Source organism: Oncorhynchus tshawytscha, linkage group LG24 (assembly GCF_018296145.1).
Source record: "Oncorhynchus tshawytscha isolate Ot180627B linkage group LG24, Otsh_v2.0, whole genome shotgun sequence".
NCBI lineage: Eukaryota > Metazoa > Chordata > Actinopteri > Salmoniformes > Salmonidae > Oncorhynchus > Oncorhynchus tshawytscha.
In genome coordinates, this window is record NC_056452.1 from 13616674 (window position 1) to 13642355 (window position 25682).

General features: G+C 43.0%; 1 protein-coding gene across 1 annotated transcript; it reads right to left on the minus strand.

Annotated features, from left to right (window-relative positions):
• LOC112223668 (vesicular glutamate transporter 1) lies at window positions 1-25415 on the minus strand. Its single transcript, XM_024386783.2, has 13 exons — window positions 24753-25415; window positions 12639-12891; window positions 11129-11247; window positions 10624-10738; window positions 10212-10299; window positions 9813-9899; window positions 8874-9016; window positions 7734-7883; window positions 7344-7476; window positions 6557-6667; window positions 1601-1728; window positions 1077-1146; window positions 1-733 (listed from the first exon to the last, which is right to left on the minus strand). The coding sequence occupies exons 1-13, from the start codon at window positions 24812-24814 to the stop codon at window positions 447-449; spliced, it is 1746 nt and encodes a 581-aa protein (XP_024242551.1). The 5' UTR covers window positions 24815-25415; the 3' UTR covers window positions 1-446.
• Window positions 25416-25682: the final 267 nt, after the last annotated feature.

Consider the following 25682-nt stretch of genomic DNA (forward strand, 5'->3'; position numbering starts at 1 on the left):
TAGTGCTTCAACAAAGTACTGAGTAAAGGGTCTGAATACTTATATAAACTTATATACGTTTTTTTATTTGAAATACATTTTCAAAAATTTCCAAAAACCTGTTTCTGCTTTGTCATCATGGGTTATTGTGTGGAGAATAATGAGGGGGAAAACGATTTCTTCCATTTTAAAATAAGGCTGTAACGTAACAAAATGTTAAAAAGTCACGGGGTCTGAATACTTTCCGAAAGCACTGTACAGACGCTTTGTACATGGCTCATCCTCTTTCCGCTGTTGTACAATCTGTTTCAGTTCTCCGTAAATAATACTTTGGTCCTCCCCTTCTTCCGCTCCTCACCCTCATCCCAACCACCCACCCCACCTCTTTCCAAGTTCCTGTGCCAAAAGGAAACCATCTACTCTTTCTGTCTGCTACCCCACTCTGTAACTCCTACCTGTAAGTCCCTCTATGTTAGTTCCCTGTCTTCCTCTCCTCCATATAGGTAGCTATTGGTTCCTGGTGGTTGTACTAACTCCTCAGTCTTATCCCAGTCCGAGACCCAGGTTCCTGCGCCTCCTCCTCCTCCGTTGGGATCCTGAGCTTGGATCGTTGCACCGTAGCCTCCTTCTCCGCTAGTACGGTACAACTCCTCTGTCTCATTGGCCAGCTCATCCTCATCCAGAATTCCACACTTCTCATCGCTAAGTTGCTCGGGCTCTGCCCACCACTGCTTTTCTCCGGAGGCAAAAAGTCCTAGAATTACAAAAGATAAATGAAATCATTCTTCCCAAAACTATACTTACTTTGACTTGGATCTAGATTATGTAGTTCAACTCTAAAGGGTTGCATGCCTAGTTAAATAAAAATAAATGAATTCAAATGAATATAAGAAATAAAAAAAATTGGAACCAAACTTCATTATATCTTAATATTAGGACAATATGGAATACAATCGTGCAAGAGCGAATATCAATACAATACACAATTGAAACACATTAATTTACTTCAGGGTCAATTCAAACAATTGTTGCATCACTATACAGCTTCATTATGACGACAGGGGAGGGGGGGAAGAGAAAACAGACAGAATACATACCGTAGAATATAACACCCCCGTAATGAACGAGTGCAGCAATGAGAAACACATACTGCCACTCTTCCCGCGTCTAAGGCGTGAGAGGGAGGGAGAAAGATAAAGAGGAGTTTTATTGTCACGTGCAGAAGTACAGTGAAATACCTAATGTGATTGATAGATGGCGGGATAAAGGCGGGATAAAGAGTGAGAGAGTGTGCGCGTTTGCGTGTGTGTGTGTGTGTGTGTGTGCATTTGTGTGCGTGTGTGTGTGCATTTGTGTGCGTGTGTGTGTGCGTTTGTGTGTGTGTGTGTGTGTGTGTGTGTGTGTGTGTGTGTGTGAGGGAGGGAGAGAGAGAGAAAATAAAAATAAAATGAATGGGAGTGAGAGAAATAAACTAAAACAAGTGATAAAAGAGGGATGAATATTGAGTAAGAATGTCTATCTATTATCCCTCCATAGATAATGATGTATATGATGTGTGATGGTGGGTGTGCAGTAGGCAGTGTGCTGTATGGTGTAGGGTAGAAGCAGGGTCATTTCGTACCTTATGTTTGGTCATGGCACCAACAATGAGCGGGCACACCATGCCAGACAGAGTGCCCACCCCATTGGAGATGCCCATGAGGATACTGGCATAGCGGGGAGCAATGTCCAGGTGGTTCACATTGAAGCCTAATGGGGAAACAGAGAGAAAGGTCACCAATAAATTGTTGTTGTCATTGTTGTTGTTGTCGTACCGACACAGACCATCAACTTTCAAGAAGTATGATATAATAGTAGCCAAACTCTACAGTATGTCAGATAGCAAAGACAATCCCCTAAATAACTGAGCTTGAGAGATTATGCAATTCTCTATGGACAATTCAAGGTTAGCTGTTCTGCTGACGGAGCTTATCCGTTTCTGTGAGGAGCTGGAGTGAACTCTCTGATCTGTTGTGTGATAAACCTGCCAAAACCTGTCTTGAGAGAATAACAGAAGACCGAGAGGTAAGAGAACTATGTGGACACCTCTTCAAATTAGTGGATTCGACTATTTCAGCCACTCCCGTTGCTGACAGGTGTACAAAATCGAGCACACAGCCATGACATTTCCATAGACAAACGTTGGCAGTAGAATGGCCCGTAATGAAGAGCTCAGTGACTTTCAATGTGGTGCCTTCATAGGATGCCACCTTTCCAACAAGTCAGTTTGTCACATTTCTGCCCTGCTAGAGCTGCCAAGGTCAACTGTAAGAGCTGTTATTGTGAAGTGGAAACGTCTAGGAGCAACAATGGCTCAGCCGCAAAGTGGTAGGCCACACAAGCTCACAGAACGGAACTGCCGAGTGCAGAAGCACGTAACGTGTAAAAATGGTCTTTCCTCGGTTGCAACACTCTACCGAGTTCCAAACTGCCTTTGGAAGCAATGTCAGCACAAGAACTGTTCTTTAGGAGCTTTATGAAATTGGTTTCCATGGACGAGCAGCCGCACACAAGCCTAAGATCACCATGCGCAATGCCAAGTGTCGGCTGGAGTGGTGTAAAGCTCGCCACCAAGCTCGCCGCCATCACCATCGGCAGTCCGACGGACGAATCTGGGTTTGGCGGATGCCAGGAAAACGCTACCTGCCCCAATGCATAGTGCCAACTGTGCCTTCTTCTCCCCAATTTTGTGGTATCCAATTGGTAATTACAGTCTTGTCTCATCGCTGCAACTCCCATACGGACTCGGGAACATGGCTCACTGGAGAGACGCTATCGGAGGCGGTGCAGCCAGCGGGTTTCTCCACGCATCGCGCCGACAGAAACAAACATCTTTCTGGTAAGAAGAGGGGCGGGGGCGTATGCCTTATGGCTAACGAGACATGGTGTGATGAAAGAAACATACAGGAACTCAAATCCTTCTGTTCAACTGATTTAGAATTCCTCACAATCAAATGTAGACCGCATTATCTACCAAGAGAATTCTCTTCGATTATAATCACAGCCGTATATATCCCCCCCCAAGCAGACACATCGATGGCTCTGAACGAACTTTATTTGACTCTTTGCAAACTGGAATCCATTTATCCAGAGGCTGCATTCATTGTAGCTGGGGATTTTAACAAGGCTAATCTGAAAACAAGACTCCCTAAATTTTATCAGCATATCGATTGCGCAACCAGAGGTGGAAAAACCTTGGATCATTGTTACTCTAACTTCCGCGACGCATATAAGGCCCTGCCCTGCCCTCCTTTCGGAAAAGCTGACCACGACTCCATTTTGTTGATCCCTGCCTACAGACAGAAACTAAAACAAGAGGCTCCCACGCTGAGGTCTGTCCAACGCTGGTCCGACCAACCTGACTCCACACTCCAAGACTGCTTCCATCACGTGGACTGGGATATGTTTCGTATTGCGTCAGATAACAATATTGACAAATACGCTGATTCGGTGTGCGAGTTCATTAGAACGTGCCTTGAAGATGTCGTTCCCATAGCAACGATTAAAACATTCCCTAACCAGAAACCGTGGATTGATGGCAGCATTCGCGTGAAACTGAAAGCGCGAACCACTGCTTTTAATCAGGGCAAGGTGACTGGTAACATGATCAAACAGTGCAGCTATTCCCTCCGCAAGGCTATCAAACAAGCTAAGCGTCAGTACAGAGACAAAGTAGAATCTCAATTCAACGGCTCAGACACGAGGCATGTGGCAGGGTCTACAGTCAATCACGGACTACAAGAAGACCAGCCCAGTCACGGACCAGGATGTCTTGCTCCCAGGCAGACTAAATAACTTTTTTGCCCGCTTTGAGGACAATACAGTGCCACTGACACGGCCTGCAACGAAAACATGCGGACTCTCCTTCACTGCAGCCGAGGTGAGTAAGACATTTAAACGTGTTAACCCTCGCAAGGCTGCAGGCCCAGACGGCATCCCCAGCCGCGCCCTCAGAGCATGCGCAGACCAGCTGGCCAGTGTGTTTACGGACATATTCAATCAATCCCTATACCAGTCTGCTGTTCCCACATGCTTCAAGAGGGCCACCATTGTTCCTGTTCCCAAGAAAGCTAAGGTAACTGAGCTAAACGACTACCGCCCCGTAGCACTCACTTCCGTCATCATGAAGTGCTTTGAGAGACTAGTCAAGGACCATATCACCTCCACCCTACCTGACACCCTAGACCCACTCCAATTTGCTTACCGCCCAAATAGGTCCACAGACGATGCAATCTCAACCACACTGCACACTGCCCTAACCCATCTGGACAAGAGGAATACCTATGTGAGAATGCTGTTCATCGACTACAGCTCGGCATTCAACACCATAGTACCCTCCAAGCTCGTCATCAAGCTCGAGACCCTGGGTCTCGACCCCGCCCTGTGCAACTGGGTACTGGACTTCCTGACGGGCCGCCCCCAGGTGGTGAGGGTAGGCAACAACATCTCCACCCCGCTGATCCTCAACACTGGGGCCCCACAAGGGTGCGTTCTGAGCCCTCTCCTGTACTCCCTGTTCACCCACGACTGTGTGGCCACGCACGCCTCCAACTCAATCATCAAGTTTGCGAACGACACAACAGTGGTAGGCTTGATTACCAACAACGACGAGACGGCCTACAGGGAGGAGGTGAGGGCCCTCGGAGTGTGGTGTCAGGAAAATAACCTCACACTCAACGTCAACAAAACTAAGGAGATGATTGTGGACTTCAGGAAACAGCAGAGGGAACACCCCCCTATCCACATCGATGGAACAGTAGTGGAGAGGGTAGCAAGTTTTAAGTTCCTCGGCATACACATCACAGACAAACTGAATTGGTCCACTCACACATACAACATCGTGAAGAAGGCGCAGCAGCGCCTCTTCAACCTCAGGAGGCTGAAGAAATTCGGCTTGTCACCAAAAGCACTCACAAACTTCTACAGATGCACAATCGAGAGCATCCTGGCGGGCTGTATCACCGCCTGGTACGGCAACTGCTCCGCCCACAACCGTAAGGCTCTCCAGAGGGTAGTGAGGTCTGCACAACGCATCACCGGGGCAAACTACCTGCCCTCCAGGACACCTACACCACCCGATGTTACAGGAAGGCCATAAAGATCATCAAGGACATCAACCACCCGAGCCACTGCCTGTTCACCCCGCTATCATCCAGAAGGCGAGGTCAGTACAGGTGCATCAAAGCTGGGACCGAGAGACTGAAAAACAGCTTCTATCTCAAGGCCATCAGACTGTTAAACAGCCACCACTAACATTGAGTGGCTGCTGCCAACACACTGACACTGACACTGACTCAACTCCAGCCACTTTAATAATGGGAATTGATGGGAAATGATGTAAATATATCACTAGCCACTTTAAACAATGCTACCTTATATAATGTTACTTACCCTACATTATTCATCTCATTTGCATACGTATATACTGTACTCTATATCATCGACTGCATCCTTATGTAATACATGTATCACTAGCCACTTTAACTATGCCACTTTGTTTACATACTCATCTCATATGTATATACTGTACTCGATACCATCTACTGTATCTTGCCTATGCTGCTCTGTACCATCACCCATTCATATATCCTTATGTACATATTCTTTATCCCCTTACACTGTGTATAAGACAGTAGTTTTGGAATTGTTAGTTAGATTACTTGTTGGTTATTACTGCATTGTCGGAACTAGAAGCACAAGCATTTCGCTACACTCGCATTAACATCTGCTAACCATGTGTATGTGACAAATAAAATTTGATTTGATTTGATTTGATTTGAGAGGCGAAGGTCAAGAGCTGTGCGTCGTCCGAAACACAACCCAACCAAGCCGCACTGTTTCTTGATACAATGCCCACTTAAACCGGAAGCCAGCCACACCAATGTGTCGGAGGAAACACCATACACCTGGCGACCATGTCAGCTTGCACTGCGCCCGGCCCACCACAGGAGTCGCTAGTGCGCGATGGGACAAGGACGTCCCTGCCGACCAAACCCTCCCCTAACCCGGACAACACTGGGCAAATTGTGCGCCGCCCCATGGGTCTCCCGGTCGCGGCCGGCTGCGACAGAGCCTAGTAAAGGGAAATCTTAACACTACAGCGTACAATAACATTGTAGACAATTCTGTGCTTCCAACTTTGTGACAAGAATTTCGGGAAGGCCCTTGTCCCTGTGCACAAAGCGAGGTCCATACAGAAATGGTTTGTCGAGATTGTTGTGGAAGAACATGACTGGCCTGCACAGAGCCCGGACCTCAACCCCATCGAACACCTATGGGATGAATTGGAACGCCGAGCCAGGCCTAGTCACCCAACGTCACTAATGCTCTTGTGGCTGAATGGAAGTCCCCGCAGCAATGTTCCAACATCTAGTGGAAGCCTTCCCAGAAGAGTGGCTGTTTTAGCAGCAAAGGGGGGACCAACTCCATACTAATGCCTATTGATTTTGTAAGGAGATGTTTGACAAGCAGGTGTCCACATACTTTTGGCCATGTAGTGTATATGAGAGATATGTAAAGATAACCACCAAAGTCTCACCTGAAATAGCGAACCCACTGAAGCCCACAGCCAGAACCAAAAAGGTGATAGCCACAACTTTCGTATGAGAAAATCCGACCACTAGCAGCAGGGTGGCTTCCATTCCGAAACCTATCACGAGAAAGTTAAGACACATAAACAAATATGGAGGAAGTCAAGAATCAAGGTAGCATTCTTTCAATACTCAGGTAAATGAACGGGGATAAAACAGCACACAAAGACAGTGGTGAAACTTGATAGAGGATATTCTTCTAGTTAAAAGGTATTGAGTGCAGTCTGCCAGAAATGTGGCTCTATGTGGTTCAGCTTCCCACAGTGATATAGATATGTATAAGCTTCTCATTCCCCTCACTCCACTATTCTCTGCAGTACAAAAATAGTTTACTGTGGCAAGCAATGCTGCGTTACTGTAAGTCATCATTTGCCTTGTGCCGTGATCGTTTTCTCACGCACCGACCGGACACCATGGTTACCACAAGACGAGGTGTTGTATTTTCCAAGTAAATATCTCTCTTACATTTTTTTGGTGAAACTTTTTTTACCTTCTATTTTTCCTTCTAGCTGAGTTGTTTTGTTCATGTAAAAGTAGTCTTTGGTTATATATGACAAAACTGGCACGAGCTGTCAACGAACGGAAATAACGAACAAACCAACAATCTTACACGGTTCTTAAAAAGCAACACTTGATAGCTAATCACGAAATCAAAGACATTTCTTGCCCTGTCGCCTGCTTCTGCTTCCTCCTTCCTCCTCTTTTCCACCTTCTCTTTTCACCCTCCTCTCTTACCTCCGCAGTTCATCATCTTCCGGACGTTGGTGGTGCTCATGATTTTGTTTGTGCGCAGGTAGTCAGCCAGCTGGCCACCGATCGGCACGATGATGGTCATCACCAGATGGGGGAGAGCCGACACCAAGCCCACCTGGGATGAGAGGTGGAGGGGTGGATAGGAGGTGGCCAGAGGGTGGAGGATATTTTTTAGTACTGTACAACAAATAAAAAACAGTCTTGGAGGAGCATAACAGTACTTGTTAGTAGTCCTCATAAGAAAATCTAAAAAGGCCATTTGTGCACCCCGGGATCACACAACCCTGGGTTCACATAGGGCCACATAAAACCTGCACCAGCACAGTACTAGCTCTAGGCCAGATGTACATGGATATTCCTTGTCTTAGTCACCTTGCTGATCTCAAACCCAAACACTTCTTCAAAGTATGCAGGTTGGCTGATGAGGAGCAAGTAGAAGGTCCAGCTTCTACAGAAATTGGCCACGATGATGGCGTAGACTGGCATCGATGTGAAAAAGGCTCTCCAAGGTGTGTTCCATTTCTAGAAGGACCAGAAAACATTCAATTTACAGTAAGGAGGCAGGCAATAGTGCATGGTAAAATACAAATAAAAGATTGAGTAGATACTGGACAGAATAGCGAATACAAGATACCGACATTAACATTTTTTGCGTATTATGACCAAATCATTCAAAAGTATCTAAAATGTTTTGTGTATCTCAACAAAGTCACTTACAGATGAGTTGTAAATGATGTGAGAAAAATGCTACTATACATATGTAGGATCTTAATTTTGAGCCAGTTTGCTACAGCAGGAAAGTGATCCTGCAGCAACAGGAAGTGAATTATTATTATTATGTGGTCTATAATCAATGTACATTTTTTGTAGGGGTTGATATATCTTTTGTTAGGGCAAATCAAGTCTGAGATTTTAAAGTGGAAATTACAAACTTTAGAAGCCTTTTTAAACATTGAATACTCTACAAGCTTGCATTTCCTGTTGTGCAGGAAAATAATTCTCAGCAACAAAAGAGTGATCAAATTAAGATCCTACATCTGTAAATACCATGACTTGCCTGGGATTTGTGCCATTTGTGCCAGCATTTGGAAACAGTGCCAGGGAAACTAAACCAAAGCATGGATTGCTGTCATACTTTGTCCATAGATTGCTTACAGGGGTAAGGAGACCAACGTGTCATTTTGTCATTTGAGTGAACTATCACTTTACAGCTTTTGTAACAGCCACCACATTGAGACCAGGGTTGATCGTGATCATCTTATCATGATTCCATTGTGTGTTCTAAAAGACACCATATCCCCTATATAGTGCACTACTTTTGGCCATAGCATGCCACTTCAGATGAAGACACTGTAAAAAAGAAATATTAGTTTAAAGACTCAAAACCCCTAAATCACATCGTCAGAACACAGCAACGAGGGGCCATGAAAAGTGGATCTGCAGAGGAAGAGAAACAAAGTGATGTTTAGCTTAGAAGCGAGATAGTGGATAGTGGAATTGGTGTAGACTAACCGTAACAGGTGTAGAGTTAGCGGCTGACATTCCAATAGCCTCCTCAATGTATTTCCGCTCTTGTTCTGTGATGGTGGGGTGGGCTGCCGGGCTCTCGTACGACACCAGGATCCAAAAGAGATACCAGAAGATCCCAAAGCTGCCTGGGAGGTGGAAGGTAGAGTGAAACGAGTGTAGAGAAAAGTGTAAGAATAGAGAAAATTAGGTTTCTTAAAACTAGGACAGACTGAGGTTCAGAGCTACAGTGCATACGTTTCACAACAATTCATAAGCCTTTGTAGCATTTGCTTACGTGAACTGAACTGAAGGATTGTTCACTTTTGCACCGCTAACCGATACAATCCATTTCCACTAGCATTGCTACATTCTCCAAAAATGCTAGCCAGGAGATTTAGGACTTTGCTAAATACATAGATAACCAGGGTTGTGGTCAATTCCATTTCAATTCAGGAAGTACACTAAAATTCAAACTCTCGTCAATGCTTTTCAATAAGGAAAAATGTGAATTTATATTGGAGTTTGGTCCACATTTTGAATTGACTGGAGTTTAAATGGAATTGACCACAACCCTGCAGCAAACTTTTTAAAACGGTTTGGAGGAAACAACCACAGTCGAAGATAAGCTTAACTTCACATAAAAGTGAACTACACATGTAGGATCTTAATCTGAGCCATCTTGTTAAGCAGGAATATAATCCTGCAGCAAGAGGAAATGTGTATTATTATGAGGGTTATAATTAATGGACACTTTTGTAGGGATTGAAAGATTTTTGCTAAGGGGAAATCAGTTCAAATTTCAAACCTTTTTAAACCTTAAATACACTGCAAGTTTAAAATGTCCTGCATTGCAGAAAAGTTCTCCTGCAACAGGGTGATACAATTAATATCATACACCTGTATCACTTTAAGTTGGGAACAGTTATGACAGAGGTTACTAACCATAGACATAGAACACAGATGACCACCCTGAATACTGGACTAGTACTCCAGCCAGTGGCATGGCTATCACGGCTCCTGCATAGGACCCTGAAATACAGAGGCAGAAACACTCAAACATGAGTGAGACAGAAAGGTCAGTCATATGTAAGTGCACATCAATAAACAACATTGCTTTGGAACTAGAACTACTATCTTGAGCAATCCGAGCATGATTATTAATGATTACAATGGTAGAAATAGTCAAAGTAGATGTTGAGATGGTTCCAGTCATATAGGATTATGGAGAATTAAGTCATCACAATAAATTATATTAATTGTAGTAGAGAGCACAACTGTGACCCTTTGTAGTGCCCAGACAAAGACAGGAGAGAGGATGACAGAAGAGTGAGTTGACCTCACCACAAAAGGCTGTCGTGGCCAATCGACTTCTTTCAAGAGGTGGGGCCCATTTTGCCCAGATACCGTGGCACGCTGGGTATGAAACACCCTGCGAGAGAAAGAATTACAGTTAAGTGACCAGGAACTTAAACTGATTGTTTTCTCTATGGTGAACTGGCCACTGACCATGTCATCATTTTTTATGTTTTCTCTCTAATATGAAAATCTCCTAACATCCATGACATCACTTCCTGGTGCAAATCTTTCTCTCAAAGGGGTGTTTCAGGTGAAATGCACTCTACACGAGAAAAGAAACCTTCTCGTCATGTATGACACATGGCCAGTGACCAGTTCACCATAGAGAAAACAATCAGTTGTCAGCATAGTGAAATCTGATATATGCTAAGGAAAGCCATGGAATGTAGCCAAGCACCTCCACGAGTCCTTGACATATCCTGACAAGGATAACACAGGCAATGTGAGTTCGTGCTGCCGAAGGGATCAACATATTCAGGCATGAGGTGGCCACTATGGCAAAGCCAAAGACTCTGCGTGATAGAGGAGAAAAAAGAGGGAATAGAATCAGATATGTACCTACACTCTTAGGAAAAAAAGGTGCTATCTAGAACCTAAAAGGGTTCTTTGGCTGTACCAATAGGAGAACCCTTTGAAGAACCCTTATTGGTTCCAGGTAGAACCCTTTTAGTTCCAGGTAAAAACCCTTTTGGGTTCCATGTAGAAACCTTTCCACAGAGGGTTCTACATGGAACCCAAAAGTGTTCTACCCGAAACCAAAAAGGGTTCTACCTAAAACCAAAAAGGGTTCTCTTATGGGGACAGCCAAAGAACCCTTTTGGAACCCTTTTTCCTAAGAGTGTTATTGAAATATTATGAAATATTCACAGCATATTATTCACATATAAGTATAAGCAGCTGACCTGTTGGCTGCAAATTTTTGACAGATGAATCCCCCGGGTATTTGGGTTACTATGTATCCCCAGAAAAATGACCCATGGATCATTCCAACCGTTTCTGGTTCCCAGTTGAACTGAGCTTTCTATGGAGAGATGGAGAGAGTGAGAAAAAAAATGAAAGGAGAGTTCAAGGCAAAGAAATGGGAAGGAAAAAAATACATGTGAGATCGCTAAACCAAAGTAGGCGACCCTTACTACCACCCTTCAATGGTAATCATTAATCAAAGCCTTATCAACCCAATAAAAGACAAAGTTGACAATCAAACTATTTAATTGCGATAGATGAACGTTTTCACTAGCTGTAACAATCATCTTTTAGCTAGCGCAACATGGCATGCGTCTCGTGTTTGCTGGTCAATAAGGTCATTATCATTATCCATTTAGGAGAAGGAGGTAAAGCCAAACCAACCAGATAGGTCCAACTCTCTGACTCTTAGAGAGCATACAATACCATCACTGACAATAAGGATTCAGTCTCCCAAAAAGTCACACATATCACTCATGGAAACAAAGGTGCTACCTAGAACCATAAAGGGTTGTCCCTGTAGGAGAACCCTTTTTGGTTTCTGGGAGAACGTTTCATCCAACAAAGAACATTCAAACGATGGAAAAGGCTCCATGAACACTGAACAAAAATATAAGCACAACATGTGAAGTGTTGGTCCCAGTTTCATAAGCGGAAATAAAAGATCCCAGAAATGTTCTATACGTATACAATTTTTATTTATTTCAAATGTTGTGTACAAATATGTTTACATCTCTGCAAGTGAGCATTTATCCTTTGCCAAGATAATCCATCCACCTGAAAAGTGTGTCATATCAAGAAGCTGATTAAACAGCATGATCATTACACAGGTTCACCTTGTGCTGGGGACAATAAAAGGCTACTCTAAAATGTTCAGTTTTGTCACACAACACAATGCCACAGATATCTCAAGTTTTGAGGGAGCATGCAACTGGCATGTTGACTGCAGGAATGTCCACCACAACTGTTGCCAGAGAACTGAATGTTCAATTATCTACTGTAAGCCTCCTCCAACATCGTTTTAGAGAATTTGTCAGTACATCCAGCAGGCCTCATAACCGCAGACTATGTGTAACCACGCCAGCCCAGGGCCACCACATCCGGCTTCTTCACCTGTGGGATCGTCTGAGACCAGCCACCTGGACAGCTGATGAAATTGAGGAGTATTTATGTCTATAATAAAGCCCTTTTATGGGGAAAAACTCATTCTGATTGGCTGGGCCTGGCTCCCCAGTGGGTGGGCCTGTTCCCTCCCAGGCCCAACCATGGCTGCGCCCCTTCCCAGTCATGTGAAATCCATAGATTAGGGCCTATTAAATATCTTTTAATTGACTGATTTCCTTATAGGAACTATAACTCAGTAAAATGGTTGAAATTGTTGCATGTTGTGTTTATCTTTTTGTTCAGTATAGAACACTACCAGTCCTCAAATAACCCTTTTGGACTCACCACAAGGATTGGTTTGTCGCCCTTGTAGATGGTTTGGTTGTTGACCATGCTGACGATGGCCACGCCCAAGTTGCATCGGATGCCAAAGGAGATGCAGAAGCCCAGGCCGGAAAGGATGGCAATGATATAGCGCCGTGGCAGGCCGAAGCAGGTGCAGTCCACCACGGGCATCTCTTTCTCCTCCACGATAACTGCCTGGCCCTCATCGGTGAGCTCGATGGTCTCGCCATTTTCCTGTCGCTTCTCTAGGATTCTGAGAACAAAGAGGAGAGAATATATATACTGTATATATAGAGACCGTTGGCTTGTGACTTACAGCGATAGCTGTAACATACAGACGGCAAAGAGACATGATTCAGCAACATTGCACAGTCGAGCATTTTGTTGATATTAATTGAAAGTATTTGAAGACATATGTTACATTTACAAGTAACTGCCAAAATAAAGGAAACACCTACACAAAGTGTGTTAATAGGGCATTGGGGCACCACGAGCCACCAGAGCAGCTTCAATATGCCTTTGCATAGATTCTATAAGTGTCTGGAACTCTATTGGAGGGATGCGGCACCATTCTTCCACGAAAAAGTCCATAATTTGGTGTCACAGGCACCGCTCCTGGCTTGAGATCTGGTTATTGAGATGACCATGGTATGCTCATCAAACCATTCAGTGACCACTTGTGCCCTGTTGATGGGGGCATTGTCATCCTAAGTGAGCACAGCCATGGTAGCCAAAATAATGGGCAACTGGGGCTGCCCAGCATTTTTATACATGGCATGATGGTTAATTACTTAGGAATTGCTCAGAAACCACACCTGTGTGGAAGCACCTGCTTTCATTGTACTTTGTACCCTCATTTACTCAAGTGTTTCCTTTATTTTGGCAGTTACCTGCATGTTCTTGGTAGCATCAGTCTGAGGTATGATTGTGTAGGTGTGTGTGTGTGTCTTCCATGCATTAGTTATGCAAGTTGTTTTGCATGGCATTAAACGTCCATGAGGTTGTATTCATTGCTAATGTATTTTAATGGCTATGCTTGACAACACAAACATATTTCCATTGTGGAAAAATCAAGACTCATCCAAGACTGAGACTTTCCTTCCTGTAAACCTTTTAAAAAAATGTCAACCACCTCTGGGCACTTCAATGTCACCTTGGCCAAGCCATGGCTTGCAGTGATTATTATTATTTTTTCTTATATATTCTTTGCTGACATGGCCAGTCTGACAGGCCTGGCTGGCAGGCTGTGGTAGAGTAGAGCCAAAAGGTGAAAACAGTACTTGTCTCTTTGGCAGAACTCAAGCCCCACCCCGCTCTCTCCTGCTTTCTCCCGACTCATCCAGCTCACTGAGCAAACATGCTAACGACCTGTGCCAGCCTCCAGTCTGGGAAACATCAAATATGTATTCAGCCGAGGCACATCATCCATTAAGCATGAGATCTGCCTGGCCCCAGTGCGAGGCTGTACCTCTGCTGCAAGGCCAGGGAATATGGGGAGATGTGGGGGAGACTGAGGTTTCACATGCCCCTGCTTTATTTACATTCTGGTCATACGTTTTTAATGCTCAAGTGATTAGGGGGAAGGAGAGCCATTGGTTACGAGCAGACTGTAGGAAGCGGTAGAACACTAAACTGTCAATCAGTCAGTGGTGAAGCCAGCATTGTTTGAACTGTAAAGTTGACCGTTTCTCGTCTGAGGAATCAGACTATTGGCTTTGTATATATTTTAGCTAGTTGGGTATAGTTCTTGGGAATGGTAAAAAATGGGTACTGTCTTGAACCACACTGTGATTTGATATGTTATACTTTTTTTTGCCCAGACCTTTTCATCCCTCCAAAAATCTCACTTTTGTCATTTTACAGACGTATCAGAAACAACGTAATATGAAGTGGAAGGAGGAAACTGCTGTTTAAGGTAAAAAGCTTCACAAGAAACAGGGAAAGGTGATGCTTAGACGGGATGTCTCGCAAATAGAGTCTCTGAAAACGGTACAGAAGACATTTTTTTGATACATTTGTCCATTTCAAGACACAAGTATTTATCATACTGGGTCAATGCTCTGATATCCTTACCTACCAGAAACTTGACCAGAATTTCAGAACCACCAGGGCAATATCTCCCGAGACAGACTACCCAGGTCCTGTCAAACCCATGATAAATCAAGCTAGGGTAATCTACTGACAGTGTCACCAAAGCAGTACGTAGACCAATGTCACAATGGCATAGCGATCTGTCACACAGCAGCACTGTCACTGGGCACAAGGTGTGTGTCTGTCACCCCATCAACATGCAAGGCCATTTTAGAAGGTGAGCTTCCTATGTGGAGGCTTGAGAATGATGCGAGGGTAAAATAGACATGTCCTCTAATACGCCTTTGAGAGCAAACTTTATACCATATTTGGCATCAATCTATAGTTCGAAAACGGCTGTGGTATGCGGAACCTGTGTACGCCAACACATGGGAGGAAGCAACATCCACAAGACGGGTGCCACTACGGTAGCCTGGCTGACTCGTGACTCCCACGTGACTTACGTCGAGGGAGAGCTGTGACACGCTGGTCTGGACCGGAAGCCGTTTGATAATGCAATAGTCACTCAGAAATTAAGGGGACTTATTGATTAGTTCTCTCAAATGCTTTGGATTTGAAAATCCAACAGTTGTAATGGAAGGGGACAGCGCTCAGGGGCTGTCCATGGCTGTGCGTGTGGGTTCGAGTGAGAAAGAGACGAAGGAGAACCAACCAGTAAAAGCACAGCACCCTTCATTATCGACGCATTGTTCCGACAACATCAAAACAGTCTTTCCAGACACTGAAGTCAGGAGGACTTTTGAATTTGGTATCAGCCAGACTACCACTACGGTGCCTTTACCAATAGCAGTTCACACAAGCAATGGCTCCAACATTCTTCGACATTGATGAAGTATTAATGACTTTCTCTGACGATTAATTATTTATATCTCCTCCTATTTCTGTCTTAGTGGGCCTCTCTTTCTTTCTATTCCTCCTGTCCCTCGTTCATCTTTTTTTGGGTCTGGTCTCAGTCCCTGCCTCCCATCCTCAATTCCCTCTCCTCTCACATTGTCACACCCATCTTGCACGACTGTTCTTCTAACACCAATTCCCCCTTTCTGCGTCTTGAGAAATCACTCCCTGTCTGAACAGGAGAGCACACAGAAGGACACATCTGTGCAGGTGAAACAATGTCCTTTTGATACCTGTCAGGTGTTTATGAAATGTGTTCAAGGGGGAAATGTGCTCAACACTACTGTCTTGCAAATAACCGCTGAAAAAGTGCGAGGAGCCAACTGTCCCATAGTAATGAAGTAGAAGACAGGCCAGAGCTCACTTGATATCATTGCAGCAGATGCTTAGATTTTTTCAAATGCATTTCCTTTTCTGTCTTTTCTCCTCCATGTCTCAACTTCCGGTTGCCTTCGCCTGGCCCCGAGACGTATAGCCCTTTAAACCCTTGGCTTTTCACTAACTCCTCTCGTTTTGACTCTCTAAATAACATCACACAAACCGACAGAATGATACGTACCAGTGTAGTAAATGTGGGTGTCTTTCTGCACAAAACTCTTTTGAGACATATTACAGGAGAGGAAATGAAATAGAGGTCAATGACTCTGAATAGTTGTTCACTGGTTTGTCCCAATGAGTATACCAGGTTCTCTCCAACTTAATCTCTTAATTCATTCATCAAGGACACTGACGTGAGGACAGTTCAGAGTTGCAGTTCAGAGTTCAATCAACAGGTTAAGATGATTGAAGAATCAGTTGTAATGTACATGAAGAGTAGGACTAGATCTGGGAAGCAACTAGAATGGGAATTATTTTCAAGATAACGTACCACCTGAATATGACCCTCTTGATATGAGGTTGCAGACTTCTGAATACACAAAGGAATAGTTAAGTCAATTGTTGAGAAAAATGTGAAATGGCATAGGAAAACCTTTCGCCACAGAGCTGAGGGCATTGGAACTCTCTCTTGAACAATACGATCATAGATGTAGGAATTAAAAATACATCTCTATGAATACAATAACCAAACATCTTATTCTCTCAACAATCCACACAGTGTACCGGGACAAAATGAGCTTAAGAAACATTCAGCCATTTTTTATTTGTTTTATGAAAACTCAGCTCTAAACTCACAATAGATGGCTGATTTGTGACTGATAATATTTTGTGGAAATGACATGACATCACATGGTCAAAAACACTGGCTACTTCCCACTGGGCACAGACATCAATTCAACATCTATTCCACATTGGTTCAAGGGAATTTAATTAAAATGACGTGGAAACAACTTTGATTCAACCAGTGTGTTGTGTTAATAAGAGAAACTATACCGCAGACACAAGTTAATCTGCAGAAAATGTCCCAGAGTATTATCACCATGTGGGCAAGGGACTCAGCCTTAATCAATTGAATTGCATTCAGCAACTAAATGTGATATTGTTAAGACCCCAATGCTTGACAAAACATCTAACTATATACTCTCTGCCTTGGGGACAATGTTAACCAAATGTCATTATGCAACTGTTTATACAATGTTTTGTAAATTACGAATTATGACATGGATTGGTTATATCAAATTAGGGGCACTGCACTTGAGTTGCTATTTTACTACAAGATGAGACACTCTCTCATCCTTTCTAAAAGTTCTGAAAACAAAGATACTGTAGTTCTAGGCAAAAGCCTCCATTTAATGCCACCTCTTTGTGTTTGAAACTTGCAGAGAGCAATGTCAGGGTAATTAAAGGAACATTCCACCCAAAAACTATCTTTTGGTATTTGTTTCATTAGTCCATGGTTGACATAGTCTAAAATGTTTTGTTTGTCAGCAATCAAGTTTTCAAGATATGTCAACTTTCTAAATACAGACATCATCCCTGTATGATGCATTTTGCATTATAGGAAAAAATGCATCAGTACAATCAAAATTAATTTAATGAGTCTGGCAACCTAAAACATATATGTATATGGAGAACTATTGCTATGGCGTAGTAAATGTCACAGACATACACGCATGACAACTACAACTTTATATTGATACGCATATGCTTGTTAACCTAGCCACAAACCAACACCTCTGGGAAACACCTTCGCGCACGCACGTGCTGAGGAAGTGAGGGTTTACCGGACACTATCGCGTAAGGCAATAGCCTACAGTAATCCTGAGTTTAAATGCTTTTGGAAGGGACAATGACGAGTTATCGAAAGGGGCGGACCTGGAGAGGTGTAGGCTACTGAAAGAAAGAGAGGGGGGGGGGAGAGAGAGAGATTGTAAATACAACCCATATTTATGTTGATTTGTTTTCCCTTTTGTACCTCAAGTATTTGCAGATTGTTACAACACTGTACATAGCCAAAATATGACATTTCAAAATGTCTCTATTTCTTTGAAACTTTTTTTAAGTGTACTGTTTAGACCTACTGTTCATTGCTGATTGTTTATTTCACTTTTGTTAATTATCCATTTCACTTGCTTTGGCAATATAAACATGTTTCCCATGCTAATAGAGCCCTTTGAATTGAAGTGAGAGAGAGAGAGAGAGAGAGAGAGAGAGAGAGAGAGAGAGAGAGAGAGAGAGAGAGAGGGGTATATGGTGATTGGGATTTATGTGGGCCAACAGCTTGGAGGGGGAGGGTTATTTCGGGAGAGGATTTGTGTGTTTAGACACATCTTAAAATCCAGAGAAAAAGAGAGACCGCAAACTCTTTGCCCTCCGATATCCATCCAATGTTTCTGAAGATTCATCATACCTTTTCTTGCATCGTGGGCGCGCCAAACAAACACTATGTTCCCTTTTGAAAGATGTGTCTTTCACATTTCTTGAGCAGAGTAGCCAGCTCTCGCAAGTGGTCACACTGCATCTCACTAGGCAAATTAGCTGCTGATCTAACTTTCATTTTATGTAGGCCTAGGCTAATTCCAAATGCTTTTTTTGTATTTAGTTTTTATTTAACCTTTATTTAACTAGGCAAGTCTGTTAAGAACAAATTCTTATTTACAATGACTGCCTACTTTTACAATGTGACAGTACTTAGCTGACCAGCTGGAGGTGGTGCCAGGTGCACTGGTTTAAGTGTGTCAAGAACTGCAACGCTGCTGTTTTTTTTTCACTCAACAGTTTCCTGTGTGTTTTAAGAATGGTCCACCACCAAAGGACATCCAGCCAACTTGAATCCCTGTGCAACACTTTCGACACCTTGAAGAGTCAAATGCCCCAACGAATTGAGGCTGTTCTGGGGGCAAAAGGGGGTGCAACTCAATATTAGGAAGGTGTTCCTAATGTTTTGTACACTCAGTGTATACCGTTCTTTTGCACACAAAAAATACCTAAAATGCATGCAAACTCTGGGCACAAAGCCACATAGAGATCAGTTTGTTGTACCCCCTGTATATAGCCTTGTTATTGTTATTTTATTGTGTTACTTTTTTTTAAACTTTAGTTTATTTAGTAAATATTTTCATAACTAGTTTTTTAAAACTGCATTGTTGGTTAAGGGCTTGTAAGTAAGCATTTCCACCTGTTGTATTAGGCGCGTGTGACAAATCAAATTTGATTTGTTATCGTGTCATTACAGTAAAATAACCATGATTATTGGGGGGTAAAATATGAACCAAGCATAAACTTAAATGAAACTTCATGTCTCCTCCTTCATAAAGTTCTAAAAACGAAGATACAGTAGTTCTAGGCTATAGCCTCCATTTAATGCCACCTCGTTATGTTTGAAACTTTCAAAGAGCAATTCGACTGGGCACACCACGACTTTTCAACGTGGATAATTGGATAATATTTGGTTGAGACGTTGATCAATGGGATTGCAACCTACAGTTGTGGCCAAAGGTCTTGAGAATGACAAATGACAAATGACAAATATTAATTTTCACAAAATCTGCTGCCTCAGTTTGTATGATGGCAATTTGCATATACTCCAGAATGTTGTGAAGAGTGATCAGATGAATTGCAATTAATTGCAAAGTCCCTCTTAGCCATGCAAATTAACTGAATCCCCCAAAAACATTTCCACTGCATTTCAGCCATACCACAAAAGGACCAGCTGACATCATGTCAGTGATTCTCTCGTTAACACAGGTATGAGTTTTGACAAGGACAAGGCTGGAGATCACTCTCTCATGCTGATTGAGTTCAAATAACAGACTGAAAGTTTCAAAAGGAGGGTGGTGCTTAGAATCATTGTTCTTCCTCTGTCAATCATGGTTACCTGCAAGGATACACCTGCCGTCATCATTGCTTTGCACAAAAATGGCTTCACAGGCAAGGATATTGCTGCCAGTAAGATTGCACCTAAATCAACCATTTATCGGATCATCCAGAACTTCAAGGAGAGTGGTTCCATTTTTGTGAAGAAGGCTTTAGGGCGCCCAAGAAAGTCCAGCAAGCGCCAGGAATGTCTCCTAAAGTTGATTCAGCTGAGGGATCGGGGCACCACCAGTACAGAGCTTGCTCAGGAATGACAGCAGGCAGGTGTGAGTGCATCTGCACGCACTTTGAGGCAAAGACTTTTGGAGGATGGCCTGGTGTCAAGAAGGGCAGCAAAGAAGCCACTTCTCTCTAGGAAAAACATCGAGGACAGACTGATATTCTGCAAAAGGTACAGGGATTGGACTGCTGAGGACTGGGGTAAAGTATTTTTCTCTGATGAATCCCCTTTCCGATTGTTTGGGGCATCCGGAAAAAAGACAAGGTGAGCGCTACCATCAGTCCTGTGTCATGCCAACAGTAAAGCATCCTGAGACCATTCATGTGTGGGGTTGCTTCTCAGCCAAGGGAGTGGGCTCACTCACAATTTTGCCCAAGAACACAGTCATAAATAAAGAATGGTACCAACACATCCTCAGAGAGCAACTTCTCCCAACCATCCAGGAACAGTTTGGTGATAAACAATTCCTTTTCCACCATGATGGAGCACCTTGCCATAAGGTAAAAGTGATAACTAAGTGGCTCGGGGAACAAAACATAGATATTTTGGGTCCATGGCCAGGAAACTCCCCAGACCTTAATCCCATTGAGAATTTGTGGTCAATCCTCAAGAGGCGGGTGGACAAACAAAAACCCACAAATTCTGACAAACTCCAAGCATTGATTATGCAAGAATGGGCTGCCATCAGTCAGGATGTGGCCCAGATGTTAATTGACAGCATGCCAGGGCGGATTGCAGGTCTTGAAAAAGAAGGGTCAACACTGCAAATATTGACTCTGCATCAACTTCATGTAATTGTCAATAAAAGCCATTGACACTTATGAAATGCTTGTAATTATACCTCAGTATTCCATAGTAACATCTGACAAAAATATCTAAAGACACTGAGGCAGCACACTTTGTGAAAATGTATATTTGTGTCCTTCTCAAAACTTTTGGCCACGACTGTATATTCAACCACTTCAAAAGACAGCCAAAAGTTCGTTGAATTTCCAATGTGTTATCAGTATGCTTTCAAACATCTAAAATCTGAACCAAATTCCAATGGATAAACAATGTCCGATTTGTCACCCAAATGCCTAACACTGCACTTTCAACGACTTAAAAGCAAAGCAAAGTTCAAATTGGAATACAGTAATTCTAGGCTATAGCCTCCATTTAATGCCACCTCTTTTGCTCTCTGCAAGTTTCAAACACAAAGAGGTGGCATTAAATGGAGGCTATAGCGTAGAACTACAGTATCTTTGTTTTTAAAACTTTTAGAAAGGTGAGAGAGTGTCTCATCTTGTAGTAAGGCCAGCATCCCGGAGTTGCCTCTTCACTGTTGACGTTGAGACTGGTGTTTTGCGGGTACTATTTAATGAAGCTGCCAGTTGAGGACTTGTGAGGCGTCTGTTTCTCGTCTGTTTCTCAAACCGCTCCTCTTTCTATTCTGGTTAGAGACAGTTTGCTCTGTTCTGTGAAGGGAGTAGTACGCAGCGTTGTACGAGATCTTCAGTTCCTTGGCAATTTCTCGCATGGAATAGTCTCCAATAACCATTTCTCAGAACAAGAATAGACTGACGAGTTTCAGGAGAAAGTTCTTTGTTTCTGGCCATTTTGAGCCTGTTTCAACCCACAAAATGTACGCCTACGTAGATATTACATTTTTAAAAATCTGCCGTTTCCAGCTACAATAGTCATTTACATCATTAACAATGTCAACACTGTATTTCTGATCATGTAGATGTTATTTTGATGGCTTTTCTTTCAAAAACAAGGACATTTCTAAGTGACCCCAAACTTTTGAACGGTAGTATATATTCACTACATGGCCAAAAAGTATGTGGACACCTGTTCGTTGAACATTTCCTTCCAAAATCATGGGCATTAATAAGAAGTTGGTCCTCCCTTTGCCGTTACATCAGCCTCCACTCTTCTGGGAAGGCTTTCCACTAGATGTTGGAACATTGCTGCGGACACTTTCTTCCATTCAGCCACAAGAGCATTAGCAAGGTCGGGCACTGATGTTGGGCGATTAGGCCTGGCTCGCAGTCGGCGTTCCAATTCATCCCAAAGGTGTTAGATGGAGTTGAGGCAGGGTTCTGTCCAGGCCAGTCAAGTTCGTCCACACCGTTCTCGACAAACCATTTCTGCATGGACCTCGCTTTGTGTACGGGGGCATTGTCATGCTGAAACTGGAAGGGGCCTTCCCCAAACCGTTGCCACAAAGTTGGAAGCACAGAATCGTCTACAATGTCATTGCATGCTGTAGTGCAGGGGTAGGTAATTCCAGTCCTTGAGGGCTTGAATGGTGTCACAGTTTTGCCCCAGCCCCAGCTAACATACCTGACTCCAATAATCACCTAATCATGATCTTCAGTTTAGAATGCAATTTGATTAATCAGCTGTGTTTGCTAGGGATGGAGAAAATGTGTGACACCAATCAGGCCCTCGGTGACTGGAGTTTCCCACCCCTGCTGTAGTGTTAAGATTTCCACTCACTGGAACTAAAGGGCCTAGCCTGAACCATGAAAAACATCCCCAGACCATTATTTATCCTCCACCCAACTTTACAGTTGGCACTGCATTGGGGAAGGTAGTGTTCTCCTGGCATCTGCACAACTCAGATTCGTCCATTGGACTGCCAGATGGGGAAGCGTGATTCCTCACTCCAGATAATGCGTTCCTGCTACTCCATTGTCTAATGGGGGCGAGCTTTACAACACTCCAGCCAACTATTGGCATTGCGCATGGTGATCTTAGACTTGTGTGCAGCTGCTCGGCCATGGAAATTATTGTGCTGACGTTGTTTCAAGAGGCAGTTTGGAACTCGGTAGTGAGTGTTGCAACCGAGGACAGACAATTTTCACGCGCTGCGAGCTTCAGCACTCGGCAGTCTTGTTCTGTGAGCTTGTGTGGCCTACCACTTTGCGGTGGAGCCATTGTTGCTCCTAGTCTTTTCCAACAGCACTTACAGTTGACCGAGGCAGCTCTAGCAGGGAAGAAATTTTACTAACTGACTTGTTGGAAAGGTGGCATCCTATGACGGTGCCACATTGAAAGTCACTGAGCTCTTCAGTACGGGCCATTTTATTTCCAATGTTTGTCTATGGAGATTGCATGGCTGTGTGCTCAATTTTATACACCTGCCATCAACGGGTGTGGCTGAAATAGCCGAATCCATGAATTTGAAGCGGTATGTTCAATGGCTAAGGGGTGTTTTTAAGCATGATGCAACTCGGAGTGGATACAGTCCTTATCTGTGGTATATTGGCCATATACCACAAACCCCTGAAGTGCCTTATTGCTATTTTAAACTGGTTGCCAACGTAATTAGAACATTTTTTTCATTTTCATATCAGTCTGATATATTATGGCTTTCAGCCAATCAGCATTCAGGGCTCAAACCATCCAGTTTATAATCATGTTTAGATCATCATGGCATATCTATATAAAATAATGTACATGTCATATTAGAATAAACTAATGTTGGCTATTCGGCCTCTTCATCCATCCATCCCATCACAAGCTGAGCTGAGGCTAACTTCTTTATTTAGGTTCGGCCTACAGAAAACGTCCGTGAACTCGAAGATACTGCAGGTTCAAATCTAGCCTTTAGGGAAACTATTTGAGGTAAGACCTATCTATAGACTTTAGAATGGACGGAACGGAAACTGTCTCAAGTTAACAGGTAAAAGTGAAGACATTTCCACATCGATATTAATAGGGCCTGAATTAAGTTAATCTAGTTAGCTATATTTCAAATCAAATCCAATTGTATTCGTCATATGCTTCGTAAACAACAGGTGTAAACGAACAGTGAAATGCTTACTTACGGGTAATTTTCCAGCAATGCAGATTTAAAGATACATAATAAAATACAATAATAATAACAACAGAAATAGTGACACGAGGACTAAATACACAGTGATTTACGAATAAATATAACGAGTAAAAATAACACGGCTAATATAGGGAGTACCAGTACCGAGTCTATGTGCAAGGGTACGAGGTAATTGAGGTAGCTATGTATCTCTTTGCAATGTCCTTGCTCTGACATTTGACATAGAACAGAAGCTATACATTTACACACGATGAAAAATCAAATATATTCTATTAGAGCAACCATAAACCTTTTTGAAATGAACAATTTAACATGAAAGATAATCAAATAACCCACATTAAAAACAGTTGGCTACTCGTAAAATACATCACTGAACATAAATATAAATGTAGGCTAGGCCTATCTTTAATTTTACTCAGAGTTGTCTCAAATGTTTAAAAAAATTGAAATTGACAGAAACACCAAATTGATCATTGCAAACAGATGTTTCGTCAGGTCAACCAACCCCGCTCAGGCCTTTGGGCATCTTGATATTCCCTAGCCTACAGCCAAATGTGTCTACTGGCCGGCCCACCGGTTCCTTTTTAGCCAAAAGTGCAGATAAAAGTAATCCCTGATCTTTTACAACGCTTAATAGGCCTAGGTTACTTGAATATACATACATTTAAACTCTAAATGCGTGCCGGGCGGGATGACAGGTGACTATTTTGTAATAAAAAATCAAGACCGCGCTAAACTGGATTTCACGCGCTACGATAACAAAGTAGGCTACACAATTTGCACCAATAAGCCACACAGAAAATGTAATAAAGCTGTTGTTTTAACTTACTTGTGTAATTTTCCGAGGGTCTGGCCCGCGACGATTTTAAACCTATCTGGTCGTATCTCCATCCTTGCGACTCCAGTCACCGACCGATTTGCTGTCCGCGCGCACTCCCGCTTGAGCGCGCAGTCCTATTCACTATCACCTTCTCTCTCCGCCCTTAACCTCTCACTCACATACCATTAAACCTTGCTTCCCTTTATCAACTCTCTGGTCCACCCCCTATGCTGGTCCACCTCCTATGCTGTTCCTCCTTTTCGTGATTATTTTAGCCCAATTCAACCCAACGTGAGCAAGGAGTAGAAATTCAAGAAAAAAGTAAAAAAAACTTCCCATGCCTACATTTTACACAATCGAGATTAGAAAATACGTTGTTTTAGCAGTGTTTAGCAATTAAAAAATAACTTCTCAAACAAATCCAAATGTATATCTCGAATGAATGATCGCGCGCTGTTTGGCCGCGAGTGTCACTATCCATGGTGCTGAAACCAGATTACTGACCTCAAGACTAATCTGCCCGATTGTGTGTAGCGAGTATCTGTCACTTCCTTTCCAGAAGCCCGGCGTCTTAAGTAGCCTGGCTATTCTCGTACCACACTGAATGACGGGCATTAGATTAGTCTATACAGACACACATGTAGCCTACTGGAGGAACAGGTAATTTAGGGCCAGAGTGGTCGCCTGAGATTAGACGTGAGTAAAGGTATAACCACTATCTTGAGTAAACTCACTTAAGGAGACGTACATACCGTGGCTGTTTGAGTTCTGTTTGTTGCCACAATAACTGTAAGACCACAAACATGGATGCGCTCTGATCCGGCCATATTATCAGTAGTACTATTGGCTTTTATTTTAGGCTATTTTGTTTTGATTGAATAGATGAGATGCTTATTAATATTTTAATTCCTGCCATCAATGACGTCTTTATCATAAAAT